The 23681-nt window shown below is 38.1% G+C and overlaps 1 protein-coding gene across 19 annotated transcripts in view; it reads left to right on the forward strand.

Moving 5' to 3' along the window:
* Nucleotides 1-23681, forward strand: part of CELF2 (CUGBP Elav-like family member 2) — a 688411-nt gene that overhangs the window by 456481 nt on the left and 208249 nt on the right. For all 19 annotated transcript variants that reach the window (XM_068276071.1, XM_068276070.1, XM_068276073.1 and 16 more), the window contains exon 4: nucleotides 18751-18799. In XM_068276071.1, coding sequence (XP_068132172.1) covers nucleotides 18751-18799 — 49 coding nt within the window. The remainder of the gene's footprint in view (nucleotides 1-18750; nucleotides 18800-23681) is intronic.

Consider the following 23681-nt stretch of genomic DNA (forward strand, 5'->3'; position numbering starts at 1 on the left):
AAGTGTGGTGAAAAATCAAGCATGTTGCGAACTTTATGTCTGCATCTGGCTGTAGATCAGGCTAGGCAAGTATAATGACTGACAAAAGGTTCCGACCATTTTTAGACTTCATAAACACATAATAAGCAGGAAACAAGGGACGTGTCCATGTGCTATTTACATACTTCAACCTTGCCACTGGCTTTATCACCATCATGTTCCAACTGCCCTTTGCTACAACCACTATAACCTTTGTACAGTAATTTGGGAAACGCTTGTCACCTTCCTAAGTTCTATGGATAAGGTTCTGCACCCCTTACAACTAGTACAGAATGCAGCTGCCAGACTCCAAGCCATTGCCCCCCCATGGCTCACACATCTCCCCAGTACTGCAAACTCTTCACTGGTCACCAGTAGAATGGAGCATGTATTTTAAAATCTGCCTGCCGACATTTAAGGCTCTAAACCACGTGGGACCCTAGTACCATAGTGGATCTTTTGGAACTAAATGCTCTGCAATTAAGACGAATTTGGTCGTTCCAAGGATCCACTTAAAAATGTTTGGTGCACAGGCCTTTTCCCATGCAGCCCTTACTCTATGGAACTAACTTCCACATTCCACGCGAGAGGCGCCATCTGTAGGCAGCTTTAAAAAAAGGTCTCCAGGGAGAAAAACGCTATAAAAATACTATTATTATTATTATTACTAAGTCACATCTGTTTACACTGCCTATTAGCTGAAGTCCTGAAAAGCCTGTTAAAGCAAAAATGGTATTTAAACCACCACTTGGTTTCTTTAAACATTTATATTCTCTTATCAGTGTGATTTTTATTTGCATTTATAGCTTTGAGTTTGGTTGCTCTCTGGTATACTACAGCGGTATGATACAGTCACAGTATATCTATTAAGAAGAATTAGTGTTTCCACTGGCTGAACAATATAAATATAGAGAAGAAAACATCTATACTATTAGATAAGATAAGAGGAGGGTAGTGTACTATAGGAAGACATAAATGCAATAATGGCAAGGCTTTCTGGCCTCAATTCACAAACAATGTTAGATATTTAAAATTATAGTCATTTTCCCCTTCTGCAGCATCCCAGAGCTGCTTTAAATTCAATAAGCAGTTGTTTTATCTCTACCTGCGAATTGTTTATAAAATAACTGACAGGCATTTGAGAAGTGGCTGGAAATTAGGAAGGAATATGGTATGGTTTGGGTAGTTATGTTTGAATAGAAGCAATTTTGTGGTGGTACAGAAGGAAAAAAAGCCATTATAATTTCAAGTATCTTACATTTTCTTGCAAATTGACCCCGTTGCTAATTATAGATGGATGCAGTAACCCATTGTCACTATACAATAATGAGATGAGTGAGTCATAGTACTGTATATAACTGTGTAATACAGCTGGATTCATGAGTCTTGTAACAATATTACTATGGAACTGAAATCATTCTGGTGTATAGATTATTAGATTCTACAGACCTCCTCTCCTGCTTTTTATCCACAGTTCTCATACTGATGGGTGCTTCATCGATAGCCAAGACATCTCAGTATCTGTCACAGTAAAATGAGCATTAACAAGGCTACAAGGTTTTTGTAATCCTCTTTGGTCCAGACAGTGAACCAATGGGGAGCCCCAGTGAGAGCTTAAGTCGCAAACCGTTTTGCGTGGGTGATTTTACCGCGAGTAGTAAAAACACTGTACACTCGTGATTTTTTTGCAATCGTGATTAGCACTTTTTAAGCACTGTATCAGGATTGTTCTGGAATCACAGAAAAATGCTCCATGCACCATGCTTTGCGATTGCCGCTAATCACGAATCGCCCGCGATCGGTGGCAATCATAGCAGTGGGGTCACTGCCATTTGGTTGGTATCACGCTAGTGCTTTAAAAAGCGTAATCACTTGCTGGTGATTTGGTTATTAGGGGGAATCGCCTACTAATCGCCCCAGCAAGAATGGGCCCTTAAAGATGCTTTGTCGGGGCCCAGATATTATTGCATTCAGGCTTGATACAGCAATGAGAGTTGCATCAGATGTTCGGCACCGCTGCTGGGTGAGTTGGTCAGCTGTGGGGGTGCCTGGCTGAGCTGTGGGGTAGATCGGCGCTGCATGGACGGACCAACATGGAATTGGCAGCGTAAGACGTGTGTTCATGTGCTTAGACCTGCTTTTTGCAGGTCAAAGCTAATGCTCATGTCTAACGGGAAGCATCACTTCGTGGCAGCATGCAAAGTGCAATAAGACAGGGTGTGAAAAACTCACTCGGCGCCCAAGCAAGCTTTTTAACACCATGCGTAGGGTTAAATGCAATTGGATCAGGCAATATTATTGTCATCTGATTATTATCCCAAGTGTTTAACACTGGCAAGTCTGAAAATTGCATCTGGCCTCATTTGTGATTTTATTCTTCAAGTTGTGCACATGTACTCTAAAGCTCAATACACACTTAACCGTTGTCGCCCGTAATGAAATAAATAGTTCAAAAGATGTGTTCCACGATTGTAAAAGACAGAGATTATTGTACATGTAGATCGGATAGGACGATAATTAGTGTTATTCAGTCATATTGAACGATTAAAATAACGCTCTATTTATACTGCTCGAGTGTGGCTAACTATGCACTTTCAATCTTAATTTTTGCACTTCCACTAACGATCCAATTGGGGGACCTTCATTCTGACATCTGTGATTTCAACCATGCTCCGAAGTTGTTTGTTGCAAACTTTTAGAGATCCCTTTTCTAACGACAGGGATTGAGCATGTGTACGGAACTTAAATAAAGACAGATAAGATTTCCCATTTGATTCTTTTTTGAACAATTCAGGTATATATAAATGGGAAACAAAGTTTGCCATTTATGTTTTAAAACTATTTACCTAATATATTCTGATAAATATTTGACCTGATATTTTTAGTGATATTTAAGGTAACATTGGAGAGTATAGTCTTTATCATCTCTAATTAGGAAGGTGTCACTGTGATTAGGAAAATCTGTATTTTAACTGGAATTAATGCTGACTGATGACTGGTGAAAAGCTTCACACCCCGTGGCATTGCCTTTGTGCTTGCCTTTTCATCCAAATGCTTTCCCTGCATATCAAAGAAAGGTGCCAATTATAGATGAATAATTTCAAAATGCTAAGCAAGCCTACTGCTCAGTGGTCATGTAATGCAGTTAAAATAGGCAATACTGTATCAATAATTCTTTTGATGACTGTAAATGCTGAAATGTAACACATATTTTTAAATAACAGCACATGTTTACTTATAATATTAAATTAATGAGCTTAAGCTATGCACAGACATATTATGACCATCACCCAGTCTAATTATTTACTGTCAGCACTGGCAGTAGTGATACACATGTGCAGCCAACCCAAAGCTCCTAGTGAGCAACAGCAATCTGTTGAGCTTGTTTTTATGGATTGCCATTGATTACCTTCTCACAGTTCTGAACCGGGGAGTTCTACCCCCACACCATCTTTTTCTCATCTCAGAAGCCTCTACATATGATTTAGCATATATGATCCTTCCATATCAACAGGGAGTGAGGCCAGAAAAATGTTCATGTGACAATTGACTAGGGTGTCAGGGCCAGCACAAGCATATGGTACCAGAGTACTAAAGTCTGAGTACTGCTGACCAGATCACAAAAAAGATCTGGTTGCATAAAGATGGATAAAGCAAGATCAGAATGGACACACCCATACTAGATAGAACATAAAAGAAGCTTATCTGCATCAGACAGGAAATTCAGAACAAAGCTCCAACATTATTCCAGTGGACACATAGGTCCATGTCTGAAGGTCCTACATTTGTAGATAGAAGTAATTGTAACAGAAGGCATACTGTATTAAGGTGATGCAGGAAAAGAGCAAACATAATCAATGTAGAGTAGGTTAAGGTAGGTTGGAATTAAGAGATGCCAAACATGTACTACCAGCTGATTGCAATTTCAGTATTCAAAAGTGGATATTCACTGAAATGTGTATGCAGTTATTAATCTGATGTTCAGAAGATGAAGGCACTGACCATACATTTTTATGTACACCTAGAATTCAGGTTTGCTAAGACATGACCAGGAAAGTTAAATCCCACTGGTTACTTCTTATGGTCTTTGCACTGCTTTATTGCATGCCCTTTGATCCCTTGGTCATTGGAGTTCACCAATGGGTACATCTGTATTTAATTCCTCAGTGAGAAGGACTTTCTACTTAAATTAACATGATCATGAAAGAAATTAAAATGTATGTGTATGCATACATATCAAATATAAATTTGTCCTATAGATTGTAAGCCTTCGGGCAGGGTCCTCCTCGTTATGTGTATGTAACCCCTAAATATTGTCTGTAACCTAAACTAATGTCCAGCGCTGGGTAATATGTTGGCACTTTATAAATACAATAAATAAATAAAAAATAAACAAATTTTCTCACAGGGAACACGTTAAAAAGAAAAAAAAAGGTATTAGAAGTCTGACAGCTTGTGGATTAGTCAACAAGCCTGCTAGCAGTTTTTTATGGGCCCTTTTTTCATGGACTGCTTTTGAAAAGATAAAAGGACTTAAAATGTTATGTGGGAAAACAGCACACATAAGTTTAGCAGGAGTTACTCAAACTACATAACGCCCATTATGTAAATATCATAACGTGTATTTGCTTGTGTAACATGCATCAGTAGCTAACTAACACTGAACAAGTTAGCTAATAATGTACATGACACAAGCAGTGGATATGTTATTTGCAAAACATGAGTTATGCTATTTAGATAATTCACGTTTCATACTTTATGTAGCTCAAACTAAACTTTATGTACACTGTCTGCACACATAAACTTTTTCATAGTTTCATACATACACCCTATTGCCTGTAGACATGTTGAGCATCTCCTGAACATCACTTTTCTTCTCACTCTTTGTAGTACAACAAAGAAGGAGAAGAGGGACAGCATGTAAACATGAGTACTCTGAGGCATTGGGGAGCTGAAGCAATGACTAGAGAATGTAATCACTTCAAATGGAGTTTGTGTCTCATTGTACTAACAGTGTAATAGACTTGTTTTTACATCGATTTATAAAATTAATGATTTATAAAAATCATTATTTAAAAGATGTTTCTAGAGCCAGAAATAAACTTTAGTGCAATAGTCATCAATGATTGATTTTTAATTTATCAGAAGAAACAATCTAAAGCAAACTTTAGATTGCCTAAAATACGATTGTTTTCATATCTCATCAAACCTTTCAGGGTTTCCCATTCAATAACAAATTCCAATTTAATTCAAAATTATGCAATTAATTGACAAACGAATGGTTCAGTTTCGCATACATTCAACTTTGTTAGCAAAACAATTGCTTCATCTTATAAATAATGTATGTATCCAATGAGTTAAACATATGAAAGTTGAATGGTCGCTACATTTTTGTGAAACTGTAAGGCACTAAATTTTCTAGCCTGGTATCTGTGGTCTACATTTTAGTAAACACAGCCTAAAAATGATAGGCCTCTTAACCTAATATTATGTATATGTATGTATTACAAGGAGGTTCAACAATGTGGTGTACATATAAGAAAATTCAACAACCTAGAGCAAATATCTATATCTATCTATCCTATATCTAAATACTAATATACAATTTATGAAAAAAAAAGGCTAGGTTCACAGTAGGACATTGCATTGTAACGTTTCATCGCATAATTACAATGCAACGCAACAAAAAGTGGTAACGCAGATTAACGATGCGTTACCGTTGCATACGGGTGGTACAGTAAAGCATACAGGCAATGAAAAGTATGCTTTCCTGTACCTGGCAATGTGTGCGTAGAGGTAACAAACTGCAGCGGTGCATTTCCATAACGCTACACATTACAATGCAATGCTTACATTGCACTGTGCACATCACATAGACTTTTAATTGCATTGCGGTATGTTGCGTTATAAGACTTTATAATGCAATACCGCAACATTCTACTGTGAACTTGGCCTAAAAAGTTCTGTATATGTAGTCAGTAAATGTTAGGTATAGGTTTTGTTTGTGACATATGTGTGACAATTTATCTTCCACTAATATAATTTGACTATACTGCATGGATAAATCATATAAGCATGAATGGATCAGTTGCTTTACAATATATCCTGGTGTTCTATAGTTTGTTTCATGCACTAATATTGCGAGTCAGATCACAGATGAACCAAGAGATTAATGTAACTGCTCTCTGAATTGCTGTAGCAGGTCAAGTGCCCTTAGACTTAATAAGTCAAGAATAACTTCTGGCTCCTCTTCATTCATACTTTAATAGAACAATGTCTCTTACTCGAGAAGTTATGAGGAAAAATAATTGCTTGGACATTCAAAACATGGTGTATCTAATTACAGAGAAGGATTGGAATGGGCTTCCATTGCTAAAGTTCAAGTGTACAGAGGTTGTGGATGATGATGAATGATGAGAAAACAGCTGGACTTTGTATAATAACCATGTTCTCTTGAGAGCAATTGAAAAGCAACAGTAGGCCTCACAGAGATTGCATTTTAGAGAAGTAGTTTGACATTAAATGTAGAGGTGCACATCTAGATTAAAATGAGAAGATAATCACATGCTAAGCAAAAGCAAAATTCATGCCATTCAGTGCAGACAAGAGGAAATTATAGCAAAGTTGCTGTACAATCCAGTTGAATCATCCAGCATTTGTGTTTTCATTATGCAAGTTGAGACACAAAAGAAATTATAGATCTCCTTTGTAATTGAATGGCCTATGGGACTACAATTGCATGCCTACTATGTTGTGTACTTTATGTATTTCTTTATTTTTAAACTGTAATGTTAACTTGAAATTCAGACTCAAAATGAAGGACACCCCCCCCCCCCTCCCCCTTACTCCTTCCTCTTAAACTGGATATCCTGTATGACTACATTTGTATACACACTTCATTGTGAGTTTTAATTATCTTTTTTTTTTTTTATGTTAACAGTAACAGGAAATTGCAAGTCAGACACAAACAAAATGATAGACACCCTTTATAAGTGGAGGGATTGTGCAACCACAAATGCAATATAAATGAATAAGCCCGACAGCATACATCATTACTAATGATGAACAGTAATATTTAGTTCAGGAATGGGTTATGTAGTCTCCTGACCTGACCTATCATCGGGAAAGGAATATGGCTGTTATATTGTGGCTCCTAGCTAAGAAGTAAAGCAGAAAGCAATAACCTGGTTATTCAGTGTTCAGCTAAATCATAGGATTGGTTAGACAGAATTAAAGGTAGGTTTGTCAATACATGAGCATTTTTGAGCTTTTAGCTTTCAGCCTGGAGTTTTAAAAGTTAAAGTTTTGTTCATATTTATCTTCACTCATAGAACTTTGCCTCCTTACAACCTTGATAACGGGACCTTCGAACTGCCTAGTAAATCCAACCTCTGTCCAAAGAAATAGCAAAGCCAAACACAGAGCCTTCTTCATATTTAATGAACCGGCTGCTATAAATGACTTAATTAAGCATTAATTAGTAGGTGGGAGATAAGATGACACCTGGGACGGCATGCCTCATTTGCAAGATCTTACTTGGTGGTGCTATCTCACAACAGTACCACACCTCTCAAGTGCCTGCTTGTTGTTATCATAGTGACAGAATAATTTGCTGTTTTGTCTTAAAAAGAAGACTAAAATTAACACAGCAACATACAAAAAAAAGTAATTGGATTCTTCTCACTTCTAACAGTCATGAGCTGTACGGTTGCTATGTTACATTTGGCAAACAAAACACTACTACTATATTATCTGATGTGATACTGTAGAGAGAGTAATCAGACTTTAATCGCAAAGCAGACTTGTCATGAATACTAAACACAAAACGTTACATAATAAAGTGTGCTTAATTCAGCCTCCCGAAATAAAAAGGTGAGTCAAAGGTTAGATCCGAAACATTAGTCAAGCTACTGTATGCTGTATAGTGCGTCTTAAGCCACTCCTCATTTACCATCAGGAAGCCATCTTTTCTAGATGCCTTAATAGATTCACATGTGACCTAATTAGAGTGTTTTTAAACTGAATAATTACTACATCTTTGAAAGTGCTTAAGTATTTGGAGAACATGACCTGTTAGTGGTATCTAAGAATAGGTTTGTGAAACGTTCTGAAGAAGGTGTGGTTCACATGGTATGCTGAGATGGATGATGTGGCCAACAACTCTACTGTGCCTGTTAAAGTATACAGTACTTGCTATTAAATAGGATTATATCTTAAAATGGGGCTGTGGTAAAGGATATTGTAAAGATATGTATATCAAGATGTTCTGTGCTGCAGCGTGATGCAAGAATGCACTTCTACACGTTTTAGTGTTCTGGCCCATCTAGTGTTAAGAGTAACAGATCTTAATACCACGGTATCCAATAAAATAATCAATATTTAGTAGCTTAAAGTCTATCTCAAAGAAAGGAAAATACGTTTTTCTCCTAACCACCACTTCCTGCAATGCCACAAAGTAATTTACTTGCCTTTTGGAATGCTAGAAGCACAAGTATTTGACTACTTTGCATAGTGATAGAACTATGTTCAGCTGTATAGGTGGAGGGACATGCTACAGATCTATATAGTGTTCCTTATACATATCATGCTAAACAGTGACAGAACTACAATTCATGAGCCCCTCCCTCCCCAGTAAAACGTTCATGGGGCCCCACCAATGCTCACATCCCTTCCCTTGGCTCCCCTTGGAACCCTTCACAGCCTTCTGACCATCTCACAAGCGTCATAAAACAAGTGTGGCCATCGTGATCTTCACACGCATAACAAGTGTAGCCACAAAAACCCCTGATCTGAACTAACGTCCCCTGTATCAGAGAAAGGGAAGGTTAGTATTTGGAGCGCCCCCACTGTTAGTATTTGGGTCCTCCTGCGATTGCAGGGGATGCTTCCCTAAAGGTACACCCCTAAGTGTAATGCATTCACACATCCTTCACAGTGGACATAACAGAGTTGGACTTTAGAAAGTTTTGGTTTTCTTTTCTTTTTTTTAAAATGGTACTTTAACATTAAGTTCACCTATACAACTGTGTGATATCAATACAATTGCTGGACTGCGCTCTCCAAATCCTATAACAACACAAAATAGCACATAGCGTGACTCTGTTTATCCATATTCACACCACCCGTGTTTCAGTGATCAAAGTGCAACACACGTGCCCACACACTCCTTCTCTGAATCTGCTCACCGGATCTTTGCCACTTCAAACAACAGGTGGGTCTAGCGTTTGTATAAATACCACAAGGCACTTTCTTTCTTAAATCTTCATCTTTTCTTTAATGTAAAACATCCTCAATAAAACACATAAAAACACAATAGTGTAATCCTGTTTAAAAGTTTTAGCCACAATGCCCGCGCACCAATGCGCACTCACATAATGCTTTCTTGGAATCTAGCATATCAAAGCCTTAACAGCAAGGTCTGCCCGGCACCTGAGTAGATGGATGAGCGGCGTCCCGACTCCCCGTCCCTCCGCGGCGAACCAGCTGCTTAAGCGGCGCTTGAAACTCCCTCTCCGAGCTCTCAGTACAATTCCGGTATGGTGACGTCAGACTCGCTGGACGTGGCTCCGCCCTACGCGTTTCGACCAATCGGTCTCATCAAGGGCTGACGTCACCAGCGCGTCAACGTCCCTTTATGCTAATAGACCCCTCCTCCAGGCTGTGATTGGATTTCCAGCCCATAGATGTGGGCTTCGACAAATTAGATACCGCTGTACTGCGGTACTTGCTATTCCGTCGTTAGGCAGAAGCCCATACTCAGGCGGACATTGCTGTTTTACATCATTACTTACAGTAATCCATATTGATACCATTGCTAGGTTACATTAATATAAATTATATAAAAATAATATAAAATGATCAAGTAAAGTGCATATGTTATTCCTAGATGTAATTCAATCCGATAATTCCTATGTCTCCATCTTGTGGTGAAATTAGGAACTCTAATCTTAATTTAATCTAAACTCCAATATATCTCCTATGTGATGCCATTGTGTACCCTACCCACAGTTACACCCCCCCCCCCCTCCTCACTCCTATCACTCCCCTCCCACAGATTACAACTGTGTGACAGCGTATGAAGGGAAAATACCATTGACTTTTATCATTTGAAAGCTTGAGGTTGGTATTATCCTTTTTTTCTTTTTTTTTTCTTTCTGTATTCCAAATGATCAGTGACAGGCAGCATAGCATTCCCATTGTCAGCTGTAGAGTGGAGACATTTGAGTATTATGTAAGGACATAATTATTAATTTTTACTTTGTCTGCCTTCATTTCCACCTCAGATGTTGCAGCACAGATAAGATGGAGTCACAAATGGAATTGTGCAATGTCATTTGACAGCCAATTAGAGCAATCTGACAGAAACGATGAAGTAATCACTGCGGACAGACTCACAATTCCCAGACAGAATTCCACGCAGCTTGAAACCCTTTCTTAGCTCTTTTTTCAGAAGTAGATTGTTACATACCTGGTTTCACCTGAGAATTGGCATTACAGATAATAATAGTAAAATGACAGGATTTCTTCTTTTCTACCATTACCATTTTTTACATTTCTGCTATTACCTATTAATTATGTGTTAGCACTGTGCATATTGTAGCTAGCAGTGACTAAGTCGCACATTTCCTATATCAGCCATGAAATTATTTATTGCTAAAGATGAGAACAAATATGAATGTGAACTTAAAGATGCACTGTAGTGGCATAATAGTAGAATGCAGTAAATTACTCTGGATGCCCACTTTTATGGTAATTGTTGTGGTTTCATCATCAGAAACACTTTCTATATCTACATATTGCTGTATTTTGATAGGTATCCCAACCTCCCAGAGGGAGGATTTTAGGTAAACACTGACTAAATCTTGCTAATATTATAAATGTGAAAGTTTGGATGTTTGAATGTTTGGATGTTTGTTACTCAATCACACAACAATGGCTGAACAGATTTGAATGCAATTTGGCACACACATAGTACATTACCTGGAATAACATATACAGTACTTTTTATGCCCATAACCAAAAAGTGGGCGGAGACAAATACAAATTTCCCTGGGAAAAGGTAAACTGCAGCCATTCTTACACTATTAATGGCAGGGCTCTCAAACTATGCACAGTTGGTAACTGGGTGACTAGAATTAATAATCAGAAAAGTGGGTGGAGCCTACTAAAGCCAATCAAAATTCACCTATTGATTTTCAAGGGGAATATTTAATTGCTGCTATTCTTGCACTGTGAATGGCCCAAGCCTCAAACCTGGCACAGTTGGTCATTGGGTGACTGGGTTTCAAATTCAGAAAAGGGGCTGGAGCCACAGCCAATCAGATTTGTTTCATTTTAATGAAAATTATTGATGCCAAAGACGGCAAAGCTCACAAACTAGGTCATTGAGTAATTGTGCGTTAGGGTTAGAAAAAGTGGGCACAGCCAACACCAGCCAAATACATATTCCTACTGTGTAACACAAAAAAACGAAAAAAACCACAGAGACACCGGGAGCCCCTATAGTGTATTATCCTTGCGATACGATCAAGATATAAAAAGAAAGCTACTCACAAGTGTAGGTTGCTTGAAGAGGCAACCACTCGTGTACGCAGGTGGAGAAAGCCCGTCTCCACTCGGTCTTTATGGTTTGTGGTCGCAGCTCCTTCGAAAAAAAGGTTCCTGCCACGGGTTGTGGCAGAAAATAACACTCCCACAGCGTGGGATGTTAAACTCAAGGTTAGATAGCAGTAGGAGGCGCCCTTGTAGTAATGTTTGCACTTATGCGTATCTATAACAGTAAATGTATATGAAGTCGATCGCCTACCTTAAGAATGGACACTCCACTCGGTAGGATGAATTTGAACGATTTAATGATAATAAGCACCTAGGACAACGCGTTTCGCGGAACAAACCGCTTCATCAGGTCAATATAGTGCTGTAGCAATTGATGAATACTCTTGGCGCCCAGAGTATTCATGAATCGTTCAAATTCATCCTACCGAGTGGAGTGTCCATTCTTAAGGTAGGCGATCGACTTCATATACATTTACTGTTATAGATACGCATAAGTGCAAACATTACTACAAGGGCGCCTCCTACTGCTATCTAAATACATATTCCGGCAACACCGGGCCATCAGCTAGTAATTTATAAATGAATATTGTAAAATAATAATAATAAGCAATTCTATTTAATATTTTATTTTCGCGACAAGTCCACTTAAATCCTGATTGTGCTCATTCACTTTATACAGGCAGTTTGCAAGGGAAGGTTTGCGAAATTTCCTGGTAACCCTTGCTGCCTTCCCTGTATTACAGCCAGTGCTGAGTGGTATATGCAGAGATGTGTATACCGTAGTTATAGGAATCCAATTTGTAAAAGATTTGTTGGCCTATAGTACTTTTGTAAATTCTTTGGACCATCACACCTTCACTGAGCTTACTAAGTGTATTGGTAGCTGCCTTTGTTCAGTGCCAAATCATTGAGCATCACAGAGAGTCAGGGGATTGGCCCTGATGTGTGTAAGTTTTTCCTACAATTTTTAACAGATGTTATTACCGTTTTTCAAGACAATACTAAGCATACAAATGCCAAACCAGGCTGTCATTTAGCATGTTTTTCTGAAATCATATTACAAAGATAAGAAAACATGTCCAGTGAGAAAACTCGGGAGAAAAAGTTAAAGAAATCAGGGCAACAAAGTTTGCTAGTTGCCCTTCATTTTTGATTGTTCTTTCTCATCCTATGTACTCAATGAAACAGTTTTACCATTATCACATTTACATGGGAGAACACTTTAGGAAGATTTAGTGACTAGTCATCAAAGCTAGAGTGTTTTACTATTTGCTTTACTTTGACTGTCTTCAGCATGCAAAATGCAAAACTTTAGAACATATTTTGTTTTTATGAGTAAGAGTGGACAGGTTTTTTTAGGTTAATTTGCAATTGGATGCATAGTTTTGCATTTGCTTGCACACCATCCACAAGTTCTATTTTGCAAGGGTTTTTTCAGCATTTTTCATTGAGGGGTATAACTGATGGGTTTTGGTTTAACATTAGTTTCAGTGTAGGTAGACGGCAGATCAACTACAGTTTTCTGCAGTCTCCTTGCTTTTTCCAGGGGTACACATACATTTTTGTCAGTTTGTGATCAAGTGAAATCAGAAAGTTAACTGAACTCAAAACTGCATACACACACCCTTTGACTGCATTTTCAAATGTGTTTGATTATGCAAAACAAACTGTCGTTAAAATTCAAATTAAAATGACAGCTCATCTGGAGGAAATGGCCTTTCTATACAACCCCACATAGTGCTATAAATGCATGCAGAAATTAATATACTTAGATTTGAAACATGCTTCATATCTGAGATAAAATTCAGTGCTCTTGTACACAAGCCCTTAGAGGGACCTTGAACGGAGAGGAACATGGATGCCATCTGTGTTCCCAGATAAACAATGCCAGTTGTCTGGCATGTTGAGACTTTGATTTTAGTTGTCTGTGTTCCCTGATAAACAATGCCAGTTGCCTGGCATGTTGAGACTTTGATTTTAGTTGTCTGTGTTCCCTGATAAACAATGCCAGTTGCCTGGCATGTTGAGACTTTAATTTTAGTTGTTGGAATCACAGACAGTGGAGTCAGACCAGAGTCAAATCATCTGATCAGCATACTCATTCTGGGCCGGTGACGTAGAGTATTACAGGCAGAGCATCAGCACAGAAGTCAGGTAACTGGCCTTGCTTATTAGAGAACGAAGATGGCAGCCTCCATATTCCTCTCACTTCAGGATCCCTTTTGGATTAAAGATTCCTTTTAATCAATTTAGAACAGTGATTTTACTTCCAAAGGGTTTGTTGCAAAAATGTTACATTGATAAGGGAAGACAATCATTTTTTCTAGATATAGTCATTTAGTGCAACAAAGTCAAATTTAAATGCTAACTCCTAGCAGCTAAAGTCAGAAGACAGAATCTGATTGGTTGCTACAGATTTTACGGTGGACATTTTGATTGTCGCACTGCATGTACTGTAACAAGTGAGGTTGGGTACATTTTTGCAAAGTAACTACCACATTTGTTGGCAATAGCAATGAGTTTCTAAATAATGCACACATTTTATCATATTTTGTCCACATTTGTAAGTAAACAAAACATTAAGCTTTTTATCAGAGCTGTATTAGACTTCAAAGTGTGCTGAATCTTTGAAGTTACTACTGTTTTAATTAAACAATGCTTCTGTTCGGCAAACATATATACTTACACAAACTGAAATGTTGCTAAACATTTATTTTTTAAAAAAATCAGATTTTTTGGGTTTTCTTATTGTGTGTCTCTAATAAATTCTCTTAGCACAAGGGATTTTTACCTGAAATACTTGTTATTTGATACACGGTTATCTTTTGGCCTAAAACATATTAAGGAATTGATGTGAGTGGAATAGGTTGTAGAGCATCAAGGAATCACATAATGTAACACAGCCAGATGCTAACCCTCTGTGACTGCAGGCATGACAGTTCACAGGCTATAAAATATTTAAAGATTGGAGAGGAAAAAAAGAATCTATAATTGAGATGTGCATGGAGAGAGAAGATGAAGGAAAGATAGGTGTGTGTGTGTGTGTGTGTGTGTGCGTGCGTGCGTGTGTGTGTGTGTGTGTGTGTGGTTGCGCGCGCACACATACACAGAACAAATGTCCCTATTTTGAAGCACCCAGGTGCAAAATAGTGAATACATCTGAGAGGCAAAATAAAACCTCAAACATGTTTATGTATGAGAAACACAAGCCTATTTACAGAGTGACTGCTCACATGATTTTGTCAAGAACAGAATAAGAAAACAAGCTTTCATATTCTTGTTGGATGACAGTCACTGTTGAAATCTATTGCTGATGGGAAATATACAATTGTTGTGATTGTATTTAAAGCATCGTTTATACTTATGAAGCAGAATGTAATTTTCTACTATATATTCCACTGTATTGTAGCTCTGCATCCTTTTTTGCTTTTTTGCTAACTTGATCTGAACTTGTTTAGTGTACAAAGTGCTGAACTAATTCCCTTTGTCTGCTGAAATTCAGTAATCTTAGAACTAAACAGGCAATATATTGTATTGTTCATTTTGTTCCCATTAGGAAATGTTTGCATATAGCTGCAGTACAGTAAACTCATCTGCAGCTGTTTTCTGCAAAGATGGTCTGCACCCCAGCATTTTGCCCAAATAACGCTTCAAGTTGAAAGTACATTTTTGATAATGGTTGTCCAAAACAATAATTTTCCTGTACAAACACTGCACAACACATGCTTCTCTATGAAGAGCGATGGGTTGAGGACAAGTGGGATCAAGCTACCAGAACTTACATTGAGAAAATGCAATAGTGATCAGATATGGTTACAGTAGACCCAATTACTAATGAGTAGTCAGTAGGCCTCAGGGGACACCTTCAGTTTCTGAAAAAGCTTCCGAAAGAATAACAAAAACAGTTTCACAGTGTTAGCAGGGAAATTAAACATGAACAATGGAAGTTACAACCCAACAGACCAATGAGTTGCAATTGAAACCTCCCTGGTGATATGATTCTTTCCCGATTTTAGGGTCTAAAAGCGGTGCAATTTTATCATGTGCTTTTAGACCCTAAAAGCAGGAAAAATACACACTGCAGCGAGATCTGCAGCAGCCCCTGCACAGACTCACCTGCCCGGGAATACCACACCAAGCAACTTTTTACTTTTACTCCGAGCCTGACTCGCGGTTACCACAAAGGAGGTTAATAGGAGGACGAGCAAATATATCTAGCAAATAGTTAATGTTGAGACTTTTGAAAGTATAGCATTATCTTCTTAAAACAGAAGATAACTGGAGGTTACCAAAACTTCCACTCTAAAAATGTAGCTCCTATCTTTAACTTTGCTCATTGAGGTCAACATAATAATAAAAAGACATTTACTAATGTATATTATTAAAAGTAATGCACAATGCCGGGGGTGAGCAGCATAAACTACATTTTCTGCAGTGTATGCATGCAGCAATGGAGATCCCCAATCCCCACATGAAAAATACATAAATACAAAGGGCTGCAGCACACGACAGGGAAACAAAACACTGTCACTGTTTTTTCCTGTCATGTGCTGCAGCCCTTCATATCTTGGTCACGCTTTACAGCATTAGTACAAATGCTTAAGCTCATCAACTGCATCCAAATGTCCTGATTATGGTGAGTCCTACTCTAACTGTGCAAAAATACTAGGTTCTTTCTTCTGCTTTCTAATGGGAATAATTCCACAAGCCCAAGAGTCAACTAAATGGGAATAAAATGAAGTTTAAGACACCTCACTTTCCAACTTTGGCATTGTTCTCATTAGAAAGCTGCAGTTTGGCATTGTTCCCATTAGAAAGCTGCAGGAAGAACTAGCATTTTTGCACAGTTAGAGTAGGACTCGGTGTATTTGGGACACTTTGGCCCAGTCAATGAGCATAAGCGCTTGGATTAATGCTGACCAAGAGCCTCCTGTTGTGTGCTGCAGCCCTTTCAATGTATGTATTATTAAAAATATACATATAGTAAAATCAATGATATATGAAATGAAATTAAATAGAAGAAAAAGTAACATGGGACTCAGAGCCAGGATACTTTTTTTCCCACTGCTTCTTTTTCTGTTTGTGTATGTATTAATTTCACATTTTGCAATGTTTTACTGTTAATAAAAGCGTTGCTATAGTTATATTTACATTGACTTGGTTAAGGAATAGATTTTTAGGGTGGTTTCTGAGAACTAAATATTATTGAAACGATGAGGGAATGGTGCAGTTTTTGATTTAAAAAATTTAAATTAGAGGTTATCACTTCCACATATTCAAAAATTAAAACAATGATGGACGACTCAAGGACAAAAGGCATAACCATACAAATCAATATAGAATACAAAAACATTTGTAAAGTGCTTTTCTCCCATACGACTGAAATTACATAGATATGTCTGGGTAGACTGGGTTACAGAGGATATAGTCAAGTGTTTGTGAATGCCAGACTAAATAGGTGGCTTTTCAGTTTGGACACTTAGGACTCAGTTTGGTTAATAGACCAGTCTTGAAAAAGATTCTTCTTTTTATTGGTAGCCAGGGGAGTGAGTGAAGGATTGGTGTTATGTGGCAATGGTGGGGTTGGCTGAAGTGTCTTGCAGTGGCATCCTGCACTAATTGCAAGCAGTGTAGGCCTTTATTTGGAAGGACTATATAGAGAGCATTGCAATATTCCAGCTGTAATGTGAGGAAGGCATGAACTAGGGTTAGAAGATCTGCTGGGGCTGTTACTTCTATATTCCCTTGTAAGCCAGGCATGTTTATTTGCATGGATCCTTCCTCTGCCCAGAAGTGATGCACCACAAACTGTAGTCTTGCTTTTTAGATGTAAGAAAGGGAACATGTTTTAATAACCTTTTGTTTGAAGATGACATAACTGTTCTTTGAAATGATTTTCCAGTTTTTGCTTTGCTTTGCTCTAGTAAAAGCACAACATATTGAAGTCACACTTAAAGGGAACCTTAACTGAGAGGGATATGGATGTTTCCTTTTTGAACAATACCAGTTGCTTGTCAGCCCTGCTGATCTCTTTGCTTGCAGCAGTGGCTGAATCACACACCTGAAACAAGCATGCAGCTAATCCAGTCTGACTTCAGTCAGAGCATCTGATCTGCATGCTTGTTGAGAGGCTGTAGCAAAAAGTATTATAGACACAGGAGAGTTTGGCAACTGGTATTATTTTAAAAGGAAAAATCCAAATCCTTCTCAGTTTAGGTTCCCTTTAAAATGATTTGTATGCAAATATAACCATTTACCTAAATTTAAGAAGAGATATACCTTTTATGCCTTTTTATTTTTACATTGAAGAAACTGTAATGAGTAGCAAAAAGTAAAGGGATGGATAACAGATAGGCTTCAATAACTGTTGGGTTTCACATCACTTTTATTTAGACCAGGATTACAAAAAGGGTTTATCAAGTATCAGTGATTATGGTTGAGGTCTAGAGCTTGGGCGTGATTCAAGAAAGCCCTAAAGAGCTAGTGTACTAATACTTAAAAAGATCCTAATTCATTTCTATAAAATAGAAAAAACCGAGAGCCCAATATACGTATAGTAAAATCAATGATATATGAAATGAAATTAAATAGAAGAAAAAAGTAACGAGCGATCTAGACCGAGGCGCTACACCTGCTATTGACAAAATTCTGTCCCCACTTTTATTGGCTGATGAAGCGGGCTGGGCCTGCAAAACGCGTTGCACTGTTTTTGGGGTATCGTATAATAAATGTATTGATTTATATGAAGACAGGATCTCCTGTCTGCTTTTGGGAGGCAAGCCCACCACTTCCTCCAAGCAATTTTTAAAATTTTTATTGACTTTTATCCTGCTGGCGCCTCTGTTCTACATACAAATAATTCATTTCTATGTTCATCATCACTGATTTTAGCATGGTTCTAAAATACAAGCATGTCACTCCTGCTCCGTATATTGATAAAATGCTTCATCTAGTACTGATATCATTTGCACTTGCAGCTCTGACTCTTTTGCACCAAAAGCTCATGGATATTTGGCATCTGTATGAATATACAGAGTGCGGGAAAACATGACCTCTTGGCCAATCATGGTTGCATGATATATATCAATTTATAGTTAGATCATTTCGTTAAAAAATACATCCATCAAACAAGTTCCACTAGAAATTAATGTCCTTTATTTACTCCTTTTATTCCAGATGCATCATCCTATTCAGATGAAACCTGCAGACAGTGAAAAGTCAAACGGTGAGTCAAAGCAGGATGTCAGCTAACTATTTTGGCCTCATTTTAGATCATAGCTATTCTGCATAATTAGTTTTTATCTATTAAAGGAAAGTTTATGAGAAAGGTCTTTATCCGATTTTGCCTTAACATTCATCTGTCGTTTAAGATGTAAGATTACTTTTAAAGCAGCCTCTAAAATTAACAGTAAGTCCTGTTCGTTAATTATATTTGCATTCTTAATTGTTTTCCCCCTAAACAGTTTTCTCAGGGCAGTGGCAGAGTCATTATTTACATCCAGCTTGCTCGTCCTGATATCGCCCGCCGTTACTGCCGCACACCCAATCGAGCATGTCGGCTCTACATCTTGCAGCATGTCCAATCAATACATGTGACCAATTTTGGCCCGAAATTGGTCACAATGTTGATTATAATAATCGAATCATATGGTTGATCAGCCACCAAGTTGCCTGATGTATGGCCACCTTAAGCCAGTGAATAAGCTGCCACACTCCTTGCCTTTTCTTTAATGCAGAGGGTGGGTTATTCCTGGTGGGGCATACAGGATGTGGATACAGTCTGTAGATTGAATGCCAGATGTAGAGAAACTGATCAGGGCTCTTTGTGGCTTTGTGTATTCAAAGAGTATAGCAGAGATGAGGATAAGATTGCCTGGAATGCATTTTTACCTATGATTTGAATTATGTAGATTTTAACACAGACTTACTTTAGTGCAGTGAATACATAATGCTCTGCTTTTAAATTGTTACACATACTTAACTACAGTATGACTTATAGATTAGTAATCAATACTCTTTATAAACTGTGCTCATCATGGATTAAGCATGCAAATAGGTCAATATATGCAAGGTTTTGTAAAGAAAATTATGTCCACGTCAATATCTGCTCAGAGTGATCTTATAATGCATTGTGTACAGTTATTTTTTTTTCCTGTGCTAATCAATACAAATAGATCTTAAGTCAAATAATTGCTTTGTGTTAGCTGTTATTTTGCTGTTGTTTAAATGATATGAAGAATTTAGACATGCAAGAGGTGATTAACAAAGAGAGTTGTTATTCTTAACATAACTCCTTCTATTTCAGATACCTTTAGTTGAATCTAATAAAAGTGATCACATTTTTTCCAGCAACTCACCTGAAGTTAGACATGAACACACGCTTTATTCAATTTACTGTACAGCATGAAAATTGCCTCTTTATTGCATTACAATTATTATGCTTAGAAAGTGTTATTTTATATTGTGGAATTGGATGCTATTTTGATTTCTTTAATTTCATCATCTTTTCTGAAAAGTGCTTTCTTCGTTTGTATTTTCCTTTTTCACATTTTGTATGGTTTTTTTCTTTATCTCTTTCTTGTTGTTAGCCACTTGTTTTTTTTTTGAGGGGGAGGGGGGGTTGTCATTTTTGCAGCAGAAGTCTACCAGACTTTTTAAAGTAACAAATGTATTTTAAGCACACTTAAATGTCAGTGAAAGTATTTAAAATCCACTCTGTCAATACCTATAGAAACCCCTAAAACTTTTGTGAAATTGTGAGAGCTGACGCCCCCCCCCCCGCCCCCTTCCCCACCACCACCACCACCCCGAACAATATTAGGATAAGTTACTTACAAGTACACTGACACCCTTCATTACCCAAATAGAAATGGTAATTGCCGAAAGCAAAGCAGTTTATATTCAATTTTCACTTTCATTGTTCTGAGTGGTCAGGAGCCAGGTTGTTGCGACATGCTAGTCAGGTTTCTTTAGAACACACACATAACAAAAGTATGGATATACAGACATATGAACTTTAATTTACCAGCAATATAGGTATTGTGGTCATTTGTATAGCATGTGTAGGAATGAAACAAAACTGTACCCATTCATGTCCGTGGAGGGGTCCACCACAGAGAGGGTTAATTTATCTGAATGAAGTCCTCTTGCTGTGTGCTCCACACTGAGCTTTATCCTACTGACACTTCCTGTTCCACAGAGGAATTTCCAGCTGTAAAGCAGGAAGTGTCAGAAGGATGTAGTGCAGTGGGGAGTGCCACAGCAAGAGGGAATCATCCAGATAAATGAATCCTCATTTGTTGCAGGCCCTCCTTGAACAGGAGCATGTACAGCTTTGCTTCTCACAAAACTGTACTCACTCTCATCCTGAATCATGTGACAAGGATTGTATAAAGATTGATCCGCACTTGTCTCAAGTGAGTCACAGTTGTTGGACATATCCAAAGGGGAATAGCAATAGCTATCAATAGCTAACATGTTTGGACCGATAAGATCCTTAATCATATCTATTGTCCTTAATCATGTGATGTAGAGAAATTCAGTAGTAATAGGCCAAGAATTCCCCTGCCTGATAATTACAGCAGTTAATAGCTTTGCATGACTAGGTATCTATAAGATGTTTGTGTTTGGTCAGTTGTAGATAATAAAATCGGGTGTATCCAGTATTCTATACAGACGGTATGAAGCAGGAAAGTGGAGCCAGCGCTTCAGCACAATCGCATTAAGTAAACTAGTAAGGGGTCAAAATAAGACCATACTGTTTGAAAGTGTGGATTGCTGAACATATCAGAGAATTAGCAGATCTGTGCATTCCCTAAATCGTTGCCTGCACCGGTTTCAGCAGCATGATTAACTAATAATAATAAGCGTCGTCCCTGGATGCCGTGCTAGACATTTATGACAAATTCGGATCCATGTCCGGTTTGACAATAAACTGGTCCAAGTCAGCTCTTTTCCCCTTAGACACCTTTGACCACCAAATAATTACTCCTAGATCCCACCTACAAATCACTGATAAATTCAAATATCTGGGAATTTGGGTGCAGCGCCCTTTAAATACCTTCTTTGCAGCTAACATGCAACCAACCCTGGATTCTATTGAGGCCCGACTTAAAAAATGGATATCTTTGCCACTTAATCTATGCGGTAGAGTATGCATTGTTAAAATGATAGTTGCCCCTAAACTTTTATATCTTTTGCAGATGGCTCCAGACGTGATTCCACGGGCGGTCTTTAAACACATTGACTCGATAGTTGTGTCTTTTATATGGTCAAACTCCGTCCCTAGAATTGCTCTATCTACCTTGCAACTGCCGACCTCCCAGGGAGGCCTTGCGGTACCCAATTTTTTTCTATACTATTTGGCAACACAACTCATACCTATCAGTTATTGGATTAGTGACCACAGACAGGACTCCTCGCTGGCACTTGAGGCAGACGTAGCTAGCTCTTATGAAGCACTGTGTGGAGCCATCTATAGATATTCTATTCCAAATTTGGGCGCGGGTACCTCACTTATCCAGAACACAATTAAAATCTATAAGACCACTCGTAAGCTTCTGAACGAGCCCCTGGACCCAATCTCTCCTAGCTCGCCTCTGTGGCATAATCAGAACCTCCCAGAACTCCTCAGTGTGCCTGACCCTTGCTTCTGGACAAAGTATGGTATTAAATACCTGCACCAGCTTTTTTCCGATGGTATTTTTAAGAATTTTTTACAATTCCGTGAGGAATTTGGCATACCTAGACAAGCCCAGTTCAGGTATTTTCAACTCCGACATGCAATAAGTGCCCAGACTGGTCTATACAATGTCGATCTAGTACCCTCAGGAGTGGAATCTCTACTTCTACAAAAGGACAGAACTAAGCAAATATCTAGGTACTATAACTTTGTACTGACATCCCGTAACACACCTAAAGTTGTATCTGTCCGGATGCGATGGTCGGGCACAGGAACTGATTTTAGCAAGGAGGACTGGGTGGTTTTTGAAGAATCTTACCATAAGTCGGTTATTGCTGCGCATGACAAACTAATTAACCTGAAATGGTTCCACCAGGCCTACGTGTCTCCAGCACGCCTCAGTAAAATGAGCCCCTTACACAACGGCCTTTGCTTTAAATGCAGGCAGGGACAGGCAGATTTCCTCCACTGTGTCTGGTTTTGTCCGCAGGTAAATAGCTACTGGAAGTTGGTAGCCCACTTTCTCCGAGACACCTTAGACCTACCAGAAGTCTTTAATTTTAAAACTTGTATGCTAGGTGTACTGACAGACATACCATGTAGTCGTAGAGAAGCCACACTTATTCAGATTCTGTTTTACTATGTAAGAAAATCTCTGGTTCTACAATGGAAACATAATAGGGTGCCTAGCCTGCATGACTGGAAGAGACTGGTAAATCAAGCTTTACCCCTCTATAAATTAACATATCAGTCAAGACATCAACCCCGTAAATTTGACAAAATCTGGTCTAAATGGGTCGACTCCTCAGACACAACCATTCCCAACCTAGATATCACTGTCTCAGTCCAGGATACCGCCCTATAAACGCCAATCTACTCAGATCTATTATATACTAGGAGTTCTCTGCTTGTTGTCCCTTGAATCAAACTTTGCCTACTATGCTACATGTACTTGTATTTTCCTCAACTATGCACTGATGTCAGATTTATATGCACTCATTCATTGATTAATCATGAAGCTGTCAATTTTAGTCAATTAACTGACTCTGGAATGTAACCCACTATGGTTAATTTTTATGTTTTGTTTTTGTTTGTCTATGCTCCTTTTTGGGAGATGTTTGTATGTTTAAAATCTTCAATAAAAAATCTCTTATAAAAAAAAAAATAATAATAAGCGTATTGTTCATGGGGAAAGCTATGTTTATTTTCAAATCTCTGCTTTCATACTGGGGAATATTCACTAAAGAATGAAATAGACTTTTCCAATCTTTCAGATCAGAAATGTTGCCTTCAGTTTCTACTGATTTTAAATAGAAGCATTCCTTTCCCAAACCTGCAATGTCCTGTAATGTTATAAACCAGAATTTCACCTTTTTTTAAAGTTCCCATACTTTTTTTAAACTTCCTATGTTTCTGAACTTGAGGC

This window comes from Hyperolius riggenbachi, chromosome 3 (genome assembly GCF_040937935.1).
Source record: "Hyperolius riggenbachi isolate aHypRig1 chromosome 3, aHypRig1.pri, whole genome shotgun sequence".
Classification (NCBI taxonomy): Eukaryota; Metazoa; Chordata; class Amphibia; order Anura; family Hyperoliidae; genus Hyperolius; species Hyperolius riggenbachi.